Here is a 14,446-nt window from a genome sequence, read left to right on the forward strand (position 1 = left end):
GATTGGACGGGGTCCCGGGAGCCTCAAGTGTGTTTTTGATGAGTTTCGGAATTGGATGGTTGATCTGGGCTAGAGTTTTTGCACCTATGAGGTTTGGTCGGTTTGTGTGAGTCCACAGAAGTAGATGTGAGGCCGCAGATACAGTGTTCCTTATGCAGATGCGCGTGCGCAGGTGTGCTACTTAGTTTGTAGAAGCGTATGCGTGTCCGCAGGAGCGAAAGGTCAGAGATTTAAGTGGTTTCTGCATCTGCGAGGATTTGTCCTCTGATGCAGTATGGCAGAAGTGACAGTTGGGCCACAGAAGCGATAATCGCTGGGCAGAGCATTTTTAATCGAGGGTTTGACATCATTCATCATATTTTGATATTGGAAGCTCGGATTGGGGCGATTATTTTAGACGATTTTCATCCATTTGCATTGGGTAAGTGTTTTTAACTTAGATTTGATTATTATTCATGATTTTATCCTTGATTTTGACTTTTGGTTGATGAAATATAAGAGAGAAAATTGGGATTTTTGTGAGAAATATTTGGAGAATGAATCATGGAGATTTGAACCCCGATTCGGAGTCGAATTTAGATGACATTTATATATTTGGACTCGTGTTGGAATGGGCAATCGGGATTTGTGATTTTTGTCGGGTTCTAGTGTGCAGTCCCGACGTTTTGGTTGACTTTATCTTTTTTATTAAAGATCGAGCTTTTATGCTCCTATATCCTTTCTTTAGCATTATTTGACACTGTGGTATGCTATTTGGATGGATTCGAGCCGTTCGGATGCCGATTCACGAGGAAAAGCATTTTTGGGGTATTGATTTTGGCTTTTGAGGTAAGTATCTTACCTAATATTGTATAAGGGAATAACCCTTAGGCTTGGACCTTATTTATCTAATTGAAATGTATGTGTTGCTATGTATATACGAGGTAAAGAGCGTATATGCGGGTTCTATGTATGAAAAATAACCGGATTAGACGCTATGCTTCTACTATGCCGTAATTTGATTGTGTGCTCTCTAGATATATGTGTGACTCTTGTATGACTATGTGAGCTTACCTTTTTATGCGAGAAATCATATTTTAGAATTCTGATTTTCTAATTTGGGCCAGATGGGCATATGTGGAATCATTGCTAAATTAATTTAGCAATAGTCATACTTTACATTTTGGGCCCCTATATGCATTTTATTATTATCATGTCCTTGTGTACTTTATTGATGAGTTATGAGGAAATGCCTCTTGATGATAACTTGTTATCTTGCATTGTTGTGATTATAGCACATGTGGACTTGTTTGGCGGATTGATTGGGTGCTGGCATGAGTTTCTGCCATGTGATTGTGATTGATATTGTGATTGTGTCAGGGTACGGAGCGATAAAGGTGAATATTATTATCACAGAGCGATACGGGTAGATATTGTTATCATAGAGAGATAAGGGTGGATATTATTATCACAGAGCGATAAGGGTAGATATTATTTTTGTGACAGAGTGTGGAGTACGAGGTAACATATGCCTTTGTTTCTATTTGATGATTTATTTGTCAAAAATGGATTTTCTTATCACTACTTCACCGAGGTTAGTCTCGATACTTACTGGGTACTAATTGTGGAGTACTTATACTACACTTCTGCACATTCTTGTACAGATCCGAGTGTTGGACGTAGCAGACATTGTGAGTGAGCTTGTGCCAGATCGAGAGAATTCAAGGTAGTGCGTCATGGGCACTGCAGACCTTTGGAGTTCCCTTCCCTTATTTTTTTAATGTTGTATTTCCTTTCAATCAGTATTTTATTTATTGAGGCTCGCTATGTATTCTGTTTAGAGCTTATGACTCGGTATTACTTGGTTTTGGAAATTTGACTTATGTACTTATATTTTGGCTTCATTGAGACTTAATTCTGTAATTTATGTTAAACTTTAGACTTATTATATCTTATTTCAATATTTTGTATCATCATGTTCTTGGCTTACCTAATTTTAGAGGTTAGGTGCCATCACGACCGTTGCTGGGATTTTTGGTCATGAAAAGTTCGCATCAGAGCTCTAGGTTCATAGGTTCTACGGGTTATGAGCAAGTTTAGTAGAGTCTTGCGGATTGGTACGGAAACGTATGTATTTATCTTCGAGAGGCTACTGGGCTGTTATAAAACTTCACTTTATTTCATTCTTTATCGTGTAGATTTGCTTATCCCAAAGTTTGAATCTTTACTCTTCTATTCTCTCACAGATGATGAGGACACATTCTTCGGAATCAGCCGAGCAGGCGCCAGTTCCCCAGGTCAAAGCTGCGAGAGGTCGGGGCCGAGCTAGTGGCCAAGGTTGGGCACACGCCGCAGCTAGAGCCCCCGCTGGAGTAGCAGTCATGGAGCCACCAGTAGCTCCAGTTGAGGAGCAGGATCATGATCATGTGTAAGAGTTGGGACCCGCTTGAGCACCTGAGAGCCTATTGCTACACCTAGGCTTTAGGAGATCGTAGCTCACTTCATGAGTATTTTTGGGAGCTTGGCCCAGGAAGGGTTGATTTTCGGTTGCACCATCTACTTCACAGGCTGGGGGAGGCGCCTAGACTCCCGCAGCCCACACACTAGGGCAAAGGACTCTTGTTTACCAGACACCAAGTGTTCTACCGATGTAGCCAGTAGTTGCAGTTCCGCCCGAGGTAGGGGCAGAAGAGTTTGGAGAGGTTTCAGAGACTTCGTCCTCAGTGGAGGGGCTTCTAAGGATACACAAGATTTTTTGGATCAGTGTCATCGTATTCTGCGTACCTTGGGTTTGGTGAAGTTGAGCGGGGTTGACTTTACTACTTTTTAGTTGATGGGGCCGGCATACAGGTGGTGTCACACTTATGAGACGAGTAGGCCATCTAGTGCAGCACCACTCACATGGTCCTAGTTTTTCGATGTTTTCTTGGGGAAGTTTATTCCACAGATCTAAAGGGATAAGTTGACTAGTGAGTTTGAACATTTGTTCCAGGGGGTATGACTGTGCCCGAGTATGGTATGAGGTTTACAAAGTTATCCCGCCTTGTAGATCCCTTGGTTTCCACTGAGGGGGAAAAGAGAGAGAGAGAGAGAGAGAGAGAGAGAGAGAGAGAGAGAGAGAGAGAGTAAGTGAGTGAGAGATAGAGAGAGTTCGTAGATTTGTTAAGGGACTTTGTCTACAGCCTCAGATTTGAGATGGCACGGGAGATGCAGACTGAGACTACATTTCATCAGTTTGTGGAGATTGATTGGAGGTTAGATTTAATCCGCGAGCAGGAGATGGAAGATAGGGAGGCTAAGAAGCCTTGTGGCCCTGGAGGATTTAATGTCTTCTACTCTGTGGCCAAGGCCCATCATGGTAGAGGCTTTTTTAGTCGACTAGTTCAGTCCACACTCTAGGTTTCACGTAGTGCTCGAGCTAGCCATGGATTTTAGAGCACTCACATCAGGCAGTCATCCTTCAGTACACATTCTGCATGGGGTTCCTACAATAGTTATTCCAGTCGTCCGGAGCAGACTCAGTTCCAGTAGGCACGTCAATAGAGAGGTTGTTTTTAGTGTGGTGATACTAGGGACATGGTGAGAGATTGTCGCAGGCTTTGGATAAGTGTATCTCAGTAGGGTACTCAGGCTATGATTCCCGCTCCAGATGCTAATCCACCTGCACATCCAACTAAAGGTAGAGGACAGGCGAGTAGAGGTCGTCGTAGAGGGGGATGTCAGGCCAATTATTATGCTTTCCCTGGTAAGACCGATGCAGTCGCATAAGATGTAGGAATTACAGGTATTGTTCTAATTTGTCATAGAGATGGTTCAATTTTATTTTATCCGGGCTCTACTTATTCGTACTTGTCATCCTACTTTGCTTCATACTTAGATATGTCTCGTTATTCTATGGATACTTATGTTTATATGTTGATACCTGTTAGGGATTCTATTGTGGTGGACCATGTCTATCGTTCTTATGTGGTCACTATTGGGGCCTATGAGAAGTGGTTGATCTTTAACTGCTTGATATGGTGGACTTTGATGTGATTTTGGGTATGGATTGGCTATCTCTGTACCATGATATTCTTGATTGTCATGCTAAGACTGTGACATTATCTATGTCAGGGTTGCCGATCTTGGAATGGAAAGGTTCCTTGGATCATATTCCTAGTAGGGTGGTCTCTTTTCTGAAGGCTTAATGGATGGTTGAGAAGGGGTGCTTGGCGTGTCAGTGCGGGTACTCTTACGGTTGATTCAGTCCCCGCTGGTGTTGATTTGGTATCGGACACTCAGCCCATATTTATTCCACCATATCGCATGGCTCCAGCAAAGTTGAAGGAATAGAAGGAACAATTGCAGGATTTGCTAAATAAAGGTTTGTGTTTCACCTTGGGGTGCACCAGTGCTATTTGTTAAGAAGAAAGATGGTTACATGAGGATGTGCATTGACTATAGGAAATTGAACATGGTTACCGTCAAGAATAAGTATCCACTGCCACACATTGATGATTTATTTGATCAGCTTCAGGGTAATAGGGTGTTCTCCAATATTGACTTGAGTCAAGGTACCATTAATTGAAGATTAGGGCTTCGGACATTCCTAAGACGGCTTCCAGGACTCGATATGGGCGTTATGAGTTTTTGGTAATGACTTTTGGTTTGACTAATGCACTAACAACATTCATACATTTGATGAACAGTGTGTTCCAGTGTTATTTGGATTCTTTTGTCATCGTGTTCATTGATGATTTCCTGGTGTATTCATGTAGTAGGGAGCAGCATTTGAATATAGCGCTCCAGGTGTTGAGGGAGAAGTTGTTATATGCCAAGTTCTCTAAGGGTGAGTTCTAGTTAGATTCGGTATCATTCTTGGGCCATGTGATCTACTGAAGGGATTAAGGTGGATCCGAAGAAGATAGAGGCAGTTCAGAGTTGGCCCAGACCCTCTACCGCTATAGATATCCGGAGTTTCCTAGGTTTGGCTGGGTATTATTGCCACTTTGTAGAGGGGTTTTATCCATTTTATCCCATTAACTAAGTTGACTCAGCAGGGTGCCCCATTCAGGTGGTCTGACGAGAATGATAAGAGCTTTCAGAAGCTCAAGACGGCCTTGACCACATCTCCAGTTTTGATTTTTCCTTTGGGAACGTGATCATAAATCGTCTATAGTGATGTTACACATGTTGGCCTTAGGTGTGTATTGATGCAGGATGGTACGGTGATAGCCTATGCTTCGCGTCAGTTGAAGGCCCATGAGAAGAACTATCTGGTGCATGATTTGGATTTAGCACATATTGTATACGCATTTAAGATTTGGAGGCAATACTTATATAGCGTGTATTGTGAGGTGTATACAGATCATCATAGTCTCCAACATCTATTTAAACACAAATATATGAATTTGAGGCAGCGGAGGTGGTTGGAGTAGAGTCCTTGCCTGTTTTGTATCTCGGCCGTCCTTGTTTGAGCGCATTAAAACTCGTCAGTATGAGGATCCCCATTTGCTTGTCCTTAAGGACACGGTGCAGCGAGGTGGTGCTAAGGAGGTGACTATTGGTGATGATGGTGTACTGCAGCTCCAGGGTCGAATTTGTGTTCCTAATATGGATTAGTTAAGAGAGTTGATCCTTGAGAAGGCTCATAGTTCGCGAAATTCTATTCACCCAGGTGCTGCAAAGATGTACCGTGATTTGAAGCAGCATTATCGGTGGCAGAAGATAAAGAAGGACATTGTTAGATATGTTGCTTGGTGTTTGAATTGTCAGCAGGCCAAGTATGAGCATCAGAGACCTGTTGGTTTGCTTCAGAAGATTGTGATACTGGTGCGAAATTGGGAGCGCATCGGTATAGACTTTCTAGTAGGGCTGTCGCGGACATTGAGGAGATTTGATGCAGTTTGGGTCATTATCGATAGACTGACCAAGTTTGCACATTTTATTCCAGACATGAATTCCTACACTTCAGAGAAGATGATTAAGATTTACATCCGGGAGATTATCCACTTCCATGGTATACCTAAATCTATCATCTCGGATCGTGGCACTCAGTTTACTTTGTAGTTTTGGAGAGCGGTTCTATGTGAGTTATGCATGCAGGTTTAGTTGAACACCACATTTCACTCTCAGATGGACGGGCAATCCGAGCGGAACATTCAGATTTTGGAGGATATGTTGAGCGTATGCGTCATAGATTTCGCATGTGGGATCAGTTTCTACCTCTAGCAGAATTTGCCTACAATAACTTCTACCAGTCCAGCATCCAGATGCCTCCGTATGAGGCATTATATGGGAGGCGATGCCATTCTCTGGTTGGTTGGTTTGAGCATGGCAAGGCTAGGCTATTGGGCACATATTTGGTTTGTGATAGTTTGGAATAAGTGAAATTGATTCAGGAGTGACTTTGTACAGAATAGTCCATGCAAAAGAGTTATGTTGATAGGAAGGTTCTAGATATAGCATTCATTGAGGGTGAGAATGTTCTTCTTCGAGTTGCCTATGAAGGGTGTGTTGAGATTTAGGAAAAAGGGCAAGTTGGGCCCTCGGTATATTGGCCCTTTCGAGGTGTTGGAGTGGTTTGGTGAGGTGGCCTACAAACTTGCTTAGCCACCCAGCTTATCGGGAGTTCATCCGATGTTTCATGTTTCCATGCTTCAGAAGTGCTATGAGGATATGTCACATGTGTTGTAGTTTAGCTCAGTGCAGTTGTGCAAGGATTTGGCTTATGATGAGGAGCCCATGGCCATTATGGATAGGCACGTTCGAAAGCTGAGAACGAAGAATATTGCATCAGTGAAGATTCATTGGAGAAGTCAACCAATCAAGGAGGCAACTTGGGAAACCGAGCATGATATGCGGAGCAAATATCTTCACTTTTTTCATATCCTAGGTATGATTCTAAACTCGTTTGAGGACAAACATTTGTTTAAGAGGGAGACAATGTAATGACCCAACCAGTCGTTTTGTGTATTTGCTCCTCATTCCCTTGTTTGATACTTCCCATATGCTTGTTTGTTGATTTGTGACTTGCAGGGATGATTGGTTTTGTTTTGGAAAGGTTTTGGAGTGAATTGGAACACTTAGTTTCGTTGTTGGAAGGCTAAGTTATAATAGTTGACCAAGGTTTGACTTTGATGTAAACGACCTCGGATTCGTATTTCAATGGTTCCAACAAGTTCGTGTGGTGATTTTGGACTTAGGCGTTTGTCCGAATTTGGATTTGGAGGTTCCTAAATTGATTTGGCTCTAATTATCGAAAGTTGAAATTTGGAAGGTTTGAAAAGTTCATAAGCTTGACTGGAAGTTAACTTTGAGGCTATCGGGTTCGAATTGTTGTTTCGAAATTTGTAATAAGTTCATTATATTATTTGGTACTTGTGTATTTGGGTTCATTCCGGATTGGTTAGACCCGAATCCAATGCTTGGGCTGAAGTTAGAAGTGTATAAAGCTAAGAGATTGATCTTGAGCAATGATTCGCGATATTGATGTTAATTTCAGTAATTTGATCCTTTGGATAGGTTTGGGGAAGGTATTAGGACTTGTCAGTGTGATTGGACGGGGTCACCGGGTCCTTGGGTGTGTTTCGGAAGAGTTTTGGAACATTTTAAAGTTGGATGACAGTTCTGGTCTGGTATTTTCACACCTGCGAGGTTTAGTTCGTAGGTGCGAGTCCGCATAAGAGGACGTGAGGTCACATATGAGTGTATATCTAGGATATGGGGAGTTCGCATATACAGTGTTTCATACGCAGATGCCCGTGCATAGGTACGCTACTTAGTCCGAGAAGCGAATTTGTAGAAGCGGATGAGTGTCCGCATGAGTAGAAGGTCGGAGATTTAAGTGGTTTTTGCATCTACGAGGATTTTTCAGCAGATGCGGTATCACAGAAGCGACGATTGATTCGCATAAGCGATAATCGCTGGGCAGAGCATTTTTAATCGAGGGTTTAACATCAATCATAGTTTTCGATAGGGAGCTCGGATTGGGGTGATGTTTTAGGTAATTTTTACCCACTTGGATTCGGTAAGTATTTTTAACTCGGATTTGATTATTATTCATGATTTTATCCTTGATTTTGGCTTTTGGTTGATGAAATCTAAGAATTTAATTATAATTTACCATTTAAAACTTTGTCGGGTTTTGGTGTGCGGTTCGGGGTTGACTTTTTGGTTTACTTTATATTTTTGATTAAAGATCTGGCCTTTACGCTCCGATATCTTTTTCTTTAGCATTATTTGATACCGCGGTGTGCTGTTTGACTAAATTCGAGCTGTTCGGAGGTTGATTTGCGAGGTAAGAGTTTTTTGGGGTATTAATTTGGACTTTTGAGGTAAGTATCTTTCCTAATCTTATATGAGGGGATAACCCTTAGACTTGGACCTTATTTGTCTAATTGAAATGTATGTGTTGCAACGCATATGCAAGGTGACGAGCGTATATGCGGGTGCTATGTATGAAAAATAATTGGATTAGACTCTAGATTCTATCATGCCTTGATTTGATTGTGTTCTCTCTATGAACATGTGTGATTCTTGTATGACTATGCAAGCTTACATTTTTATGCTAGAGATCATGATCTAGGATTCTGATTTCCTAATTTGGCCAAGATGGGCATTTGTGGAATCATTGCTAAATTGATTTAGACATAGTTATGCTTTACATATTACGCCGATATCGGTATTTAAGTATTATCATGTCCTTATGTACTTTATTGATGAGTTATGAGGATATGCCTCTGGATGATAACTTGTTATCTTGCATTTTTGTGATTATAGCACATGTGAACTTATTGGGCAGATTGATTGGATGTTGGCACGAGGTTTATGCCGTGCGATCGATTGATATTGTGATTGTGTCGAGGTACTGAGTGATAAAGGTGGATATTATTATCACGGAGTGATAAGGGTAGATATTATAATCACAAAGCGATAAGGGTACATATCGTTATTATGGAGCGATAAGGGGTGGATATTATTATCGTGACGGAATGTGGAGTACGAGGTGACATTCGCCTTTTTTTATTTGATAATTTGTTTGTTAAAAATGGATTTTTCTTACATCGAGCTGTTATCACTTGTTTTATCAAGATTGTTGATATTGTACTTCGTTATATATATTCTTGTTGCCAGTTTTTGATATATATTACATAGGTTTTTTAACTAGTGAGTATCACATGACTTAAACCTCGTCACTACTTCACCGAAATTAGTCTTGATACATATTGAGTACCGATTATGGTGTACTCATACTATACTTTTACATATTTTCTTGCAAATCGGGGTAGCGGGGGTAGCGAACCTCGCGAGTAAGCTTGTGAAGGATCGAAAGGATTCAAGGTAATGTTGCATGGGCACCGCAGACCCTTGAAGTCCTTATCTCTTATTTTTATACTATTGTATTTCCTTTCAAGCAGTATTGTACTTATTAAGACTCACTATGTATTTTGTTTAGAGCTCATGACTCGGTATTACCTCGCTTTGGGAAGTTGACTTTTGTACTTATATTTTGGCTTCATTGAAACTTAATTCCGCAATTTATGTTAACATACAGAGTTATTATATCTTTTTTCAATATTTTGTATCATCGTGTGCTTGGCTTACCTAATCTTAAAGGTTAGGTACTATCATGACCATTGGTGGAATTTTGGGTCATGACACACGTTCATCGTAATTTATGTGAGACTGCGCATGAAGTTAAAAAAAATTTTAAAACTTGTGATTTAGAATAAGATATAGATATTTGTATGACTGTAAATCATCTCATTATAGATAAGTGGTAAATTATAATTAAATTCTTTTTAAATATATGAAATACCATTCTTTTCAAAAAACAAAAAATACTATTTAAAGTTTTAAACATTATATAAACAATGTATAAACTCATTCAAATTAATGAAGAAAAATCAAAGTTAATGACAAAATGTACGAAGCCCAACTAAACTTCACTACGTCTTTTCTAAGCCCAATTAACTATAATTTGGGTTGTGTCTAAATTTCCACAGTGGTTGAGGATGTGAGATTTGTACCCAATTAGCAGTTTAGCACTACGCTGAAGACAGGTGGAGTTTTCTTTATTAGTTCTTACTGCGTTGTTGCTTGATAATTCTGCCCGTTAAGATTTTAAAATATTACGACATCACATGTAATTTTTGTCTTTGTTAAGATTTAATCTTGTTTACCCTTAAAAACGGATAACAATTGAATTTATACGCGATTTAAGGATATATGGATTAATTTAATACAAGTGACTAATGACGTTAGATTAAGCAAATGAAAGACGTAGTAAATGACCAAACCAATGATAAGAGTGATCTCGGGCCCGGTTAATGGCTCAATGAGGAACCTTCGGTTCCGAGCTTGCACTTATGAGGAACTTATGAACAAAAATAAGAACTTTGAATAACCTTTAGAAACAGAGAGAATAGAAGTATAATTCCTTGGTATGCATGTTACAATGTATTATATGAATAATAAGCTTTCCCCTTTATATAGTAGGGAATTTTTACCGTAAGTACAATTCTAAGAAAGGTAAAAATCTTTCGTTTCGCTAATAACTAATTTTCTGCCGATACGGGCCGAGATTCATGCCGTGATATCCGGTTAGATACGGAAATCATGGCCCTTTGTTAGTCGTGTGCAACTGTTTGGTAATGCTCTCCGAAGTCTTGAGGCTCGAACCGGACCCGGAGGACGTGGTCCCGATACTCCCGAGGGCAAGTGTTGTGCTCGAGCCCCGATATGAGGGGCTCCTCGTTCTGACTCTAATTCCTTACGGTCACGTTCCTACTCCGTCTGCCTCACCGGGAAACAGGGGTTCTTGATGGGCTCGATTTTACCCGTATACAAATAGTCCCCTCGTTATTCAGAGAGTAGGCTTGCCAAAATGATGAGAAACGACAAATGAATCTGGTTCCTTCCTTCGTACGTTACAACGAGGGAGCCGAAACATCCCGTCAGTCGCATCGCTCTGACTTCATACACGTGTCGCTCATCTGCGGGTTGCCTCCGAATGTGAAGCGTCGACTGTTTCCTATAAAAGATTCCTCCCTTTGTTCTTTTTCTACTTTTCGACTAAATTACTACCTTCGAGTTTTCCAGCCATCATCAAACCTTCTTATCTTCATCCTTGTTCTTCAATTTCCATAGTAATCTCCAGATTTTTTCCCAGGTTTTCTTCAAATCTTCATACTCTGTTCCTCATCTTCAAAACCCGTTTTTCCAAACATTTGCATTCTTTCCTCAAATTTTCAAACACTCCCCCAGATGAAATTGGCCAAAACATCGAAAATCGTTTCTTAACAAGTTGCCTCATCATCTTCTCAACCGGCTGCTAGTACTGAAGCAGTTGCCCCTGAAGTGGTTGCCCTCGAAACGGCTTCCCCCGTTGTTGTTGCTAATGAACCAGCCGCCGATCCTCCCTTGACAGCGTTCATTCCCGAGGGCTGCTCAATTGCAAATAACTTTAAAGTCGAGAAGCCTTCACGTAAAGAGGTACAGGGTGAAGGAGTCTTGAGGTACATATGTTCTGTGACCGAATATGTTCTTCCCATAGTTTGTAAGGACTGCAATTGGGAAACCTAGAACATAGTAGTCCCCGGGCCCGAGGATGCCGTTACTGCCCACGTGGAGGGGTACGTAAGTGTTTACACTTATCCCTTCACACTGGGCCTGATGGACTCGATGGACCCGATCATTCTAGACTTTTGCAAGAGGTATGAGTTGTGCCTCAGGCAAATCCATCCATCATTATGGAGAATCGTGACCCTCCTCCGCTACTTCATGAACAAGACCGAGTGTCGTTGGTTCACGATCGACCACCTGCTCCGATTATACAGTCCCTGAATGTTGCGAGGGGGACTGATCAAACTTACTCGCCAGGCCAGCAAGGCCCCCTTTTTGAGTATCGACGAAGATCGAGACCGGGGCTAGCAGGGACGCTTTGTCCGAGTAAAAATCAAGGATTTGATCCCCCCTGAATACATGCCATTCCCTGATAAATAGTGCATCTCGTAAGTGCAATCTCTCTTTAAACATCAAAATTCCTTTTCTTCAATTTCTATCTTCTCATTCATGCTTATGGTTGTACAGTTGTCGCCCGGGTTCCAAATGCGGTTCTCCGGTTAAAGGAATGGATCGAGGACATCTGTACTCATATGTCGTACTTCGAGCGCACATGGCGCAGACTCTCGAAGGGCCGATGGGAGGCCCATTCTCATGGCAAGGCCTCTTTCTGAGTAGCCAATACTATGTTTCTACCTTTTATTATACTAACTCCTCTTTCCTTTTGTTATTGCAGGTTTGCCTATGACAACCAAACTTAGGCCTTCGAAAGGGGATGAGGGTATGCCCCTGTCCGTTGATCCCTCCGCTGCTGCCACGAAGGGAAAAAAGAAGAGGAAGAGAAAACCCTCGAGCTCCGAGGTGAAGAAATCAAAGAAATGGGTGCTCCGCAAGCCCGGGAGGGACTCCAGTTCCTGGGTGCTAGACTTTGGCTCCCTCCTCCGGCTTAGGGACAAGCCGGAGGATGAATCTATTTTTTTTTACACACGGGATGACCTATCACGAGGACTCGGATGCATACGAGGGGGAGACTCGTGAGATCGAACCCCCTCAAACTCAAAAGACTGGTGTGGATACCCGGGGTGAAACTTTCAAGGATGCCGGCACCCGGTGTAATTGAGATCTCGGGGACGCCCTCCTACACTGAGTCCATGCTCGAGGAGGCCCAAGGGAGAAAGGAAAAGTCCAACGAGGGGGTCTATGGTGCGGAAGATCCCCTTCACTCCTTTATTGATGGTGTGGACTCATCTGCTTTGGAAGACTTCTCCGGCTGGGCGACCTGAAAGTTCTGAAGAAGGACATATCCTCGGAAGCTGGCAGGCCGAGCTCAATCCCTAAATTGATCAATCAGTTCCCTGCTCTGAGCGTTGACCCCGGTCGCAAGAGATCAATTATACTGATCATCCTGGAGGATGCCTAGGTTTTATCTACTCCTGTAGGGGTAGCTAGCTGCCTTCGATGCCTTGTGACCAAGGAGGATCATGCAAAAATGAATGAGGTGAGCATGCCATGCCTTTTAATGAGGCACAACAGGCACTGAACTGAGTAAGGCATCGTTTCTTTCCATCGATCTACTGTTATCTGTGTTTGATGTTTCTCACATTTTTTGCCCGTTTGTAGGCCTCGGTACTTCACCATAAGAGCTTCCTTCGGTACCGGGTTGAGGTCAATTAACTCGAGCTCGAGATCAAGGAGCTTGCCCAAAAAACGAACATGTACAAGCTTCTTAGAGAGCAGTAAGAGGGGGTCGCCAAGAACCTCCAGGTCGAGCTGGATGCAGCTCAGAAAAAAACATCGTCCTTAAGGTATGAGCACGCCGACTTGGTGGAAAATGTAAAGGTTTTTGAAGATAGAAACGAAGGTCCGGTCGTAGAGGCTAACAACAATAATTCACAGGTCCAGCAGAAGATCGACCAGATCGACCAACTCCGCATGTAGATGGATGAGTTCCAAGTAATGGCCGACGGGTGGAAAAACAAGATGGACCTGCTGGCCTCGGAGAAGGAGACCGTCCAGGCCAAGCTGTCTTTGGTGGAAGTTCAGTTTCAGGTGGTGAAGGAGAAGGCTGATGCACGGGCTCAGCAAAATGAGGACTTCTAAGCACAATAGGGGTCGACCATCGCTGAATGGAACGCCCTCGGTAAAGAGCTTGAAATAACAATGTCCAGGTTGGAGATAACCTTGGCTGATGCTGACAAGATGGTGGCCCAATACAAGGCCGATGTTAAAGCAGCTGAGGCCCGCCTGAAGACCACTGTCGAGTACGTGAGTTGGCTATCTTGAAGGGAGAATCCATGCCCGAGTCTTCGACCTATCTGCCGAGATTGAGGAGGCAAAAAGACTTGAGGTCAAGGCCAAGAAGTTAGCCGAACCCCGAGGTGAAGAGGGCTCTGAAGAATCCGAAGGCCCCGACGGTTCTAGTGGCGAGTCGGGTTCCAGTGAATCAGACGTAGATGTCTTAGGGTTTTTTTTGTTTTTGTATCTTGTACATATATTTTGTTGAGGCCGTTTTTGTTGGGCCTTTATAAAGATATTCCGGAATACATAAAAATTTTCCCTTTTAGCAATTTTCAAGCCTATTATCTTAGTATATTTTTACAATTGCAAACATTTCTAATGCCTTAGCACAGAATCAAATGTAGTAATAAGTCATTTTTCGGAGGTCCGAACAAAACTTGTCCTCGATGTAATTTTTGCTTGAAACTTGTGGAAACTCGGAGTGACCGAAAATTTTCCCAAGATGCTTGCTTAAATATTTTTAGACTATATCTTTGCCTAGGGTAACCTTTGAATAGGTTTAGAAGTTTTTTGAAGGTCTTATGTTTTGATTACGGGCTTCGGACGTCTCCGGGCCATTTTTAGGGTAGTCGTAGCCTTTTAGGTTTAGGCACTACCTAATAGGTTTTGTCCCTCCGAGTTTCGA

General features: G+C 42.2%; 1 protein-coding gene across 1 annotated transcript; it reads left to right on the forward strand.

The window, feature by feature from the left end:
* Positions 1-5,646: 5,646 nt before the first annotated feature.
* Positions 5,647-12,284, forward strand: LOC138909626 (uncharacterized). The gene is made up of 5 exons (XM_070200833.1): positions 5,647-5,977; positions 6,064-6,323; positions 6,655-6,853; positions 11,267-11,477; positions 12,260-12,284. The coding sequence occupies exons 1-5, from the start codon at positions 5,647-5,649 to the stop codon at positions 12,282-12,284; spliced, it is 1,026 nt and encodes a 341-aa protein (XP_070056934.1).
* Positions 12,285-14,446: the final 2,162 nt, after the last annotated feature.

The sequence above is a fragment of the Nicotiana tomentosiformis genome, chromosome 4 (assembly GCF_000390325.3).
Source record: "Nicotiana tomentosiformis chromosome 4, ASM39032v3, whole genome shotgun sequence".
Classification (NCBI taxonomy): Eukaryota; Viridiplantae; Streptophyta; class Magnoliopsida; order Solanales; family Solanaceae; genus Nicotiana; species Nicotiana tomentosiformis.

Bases quoted from the DNA above. Each gene is read 5' to 3' on its own strand.
- LOC138909626 (XM_070200833.1), top strand. From the start codon at position 5,647: ATGTACCGTGATTTGAAGCAGCATTATCGGTGGCAGAAGATAAAGAAG. The intron at 5,978-6,063 runs GTATACCTAAAT...TTATGCATGCAG, and splicing joins GGAGATTATCCACTTCCATG to GTTTAGTTGAACACCACATT. The intron at 6,854-11,266 runs GTATGATTCTAA...TTTCTTAACAAG, and splicing joins TCACTTTTTTCATATCCTAG to TTGCCTCATCATCTTCTCAA.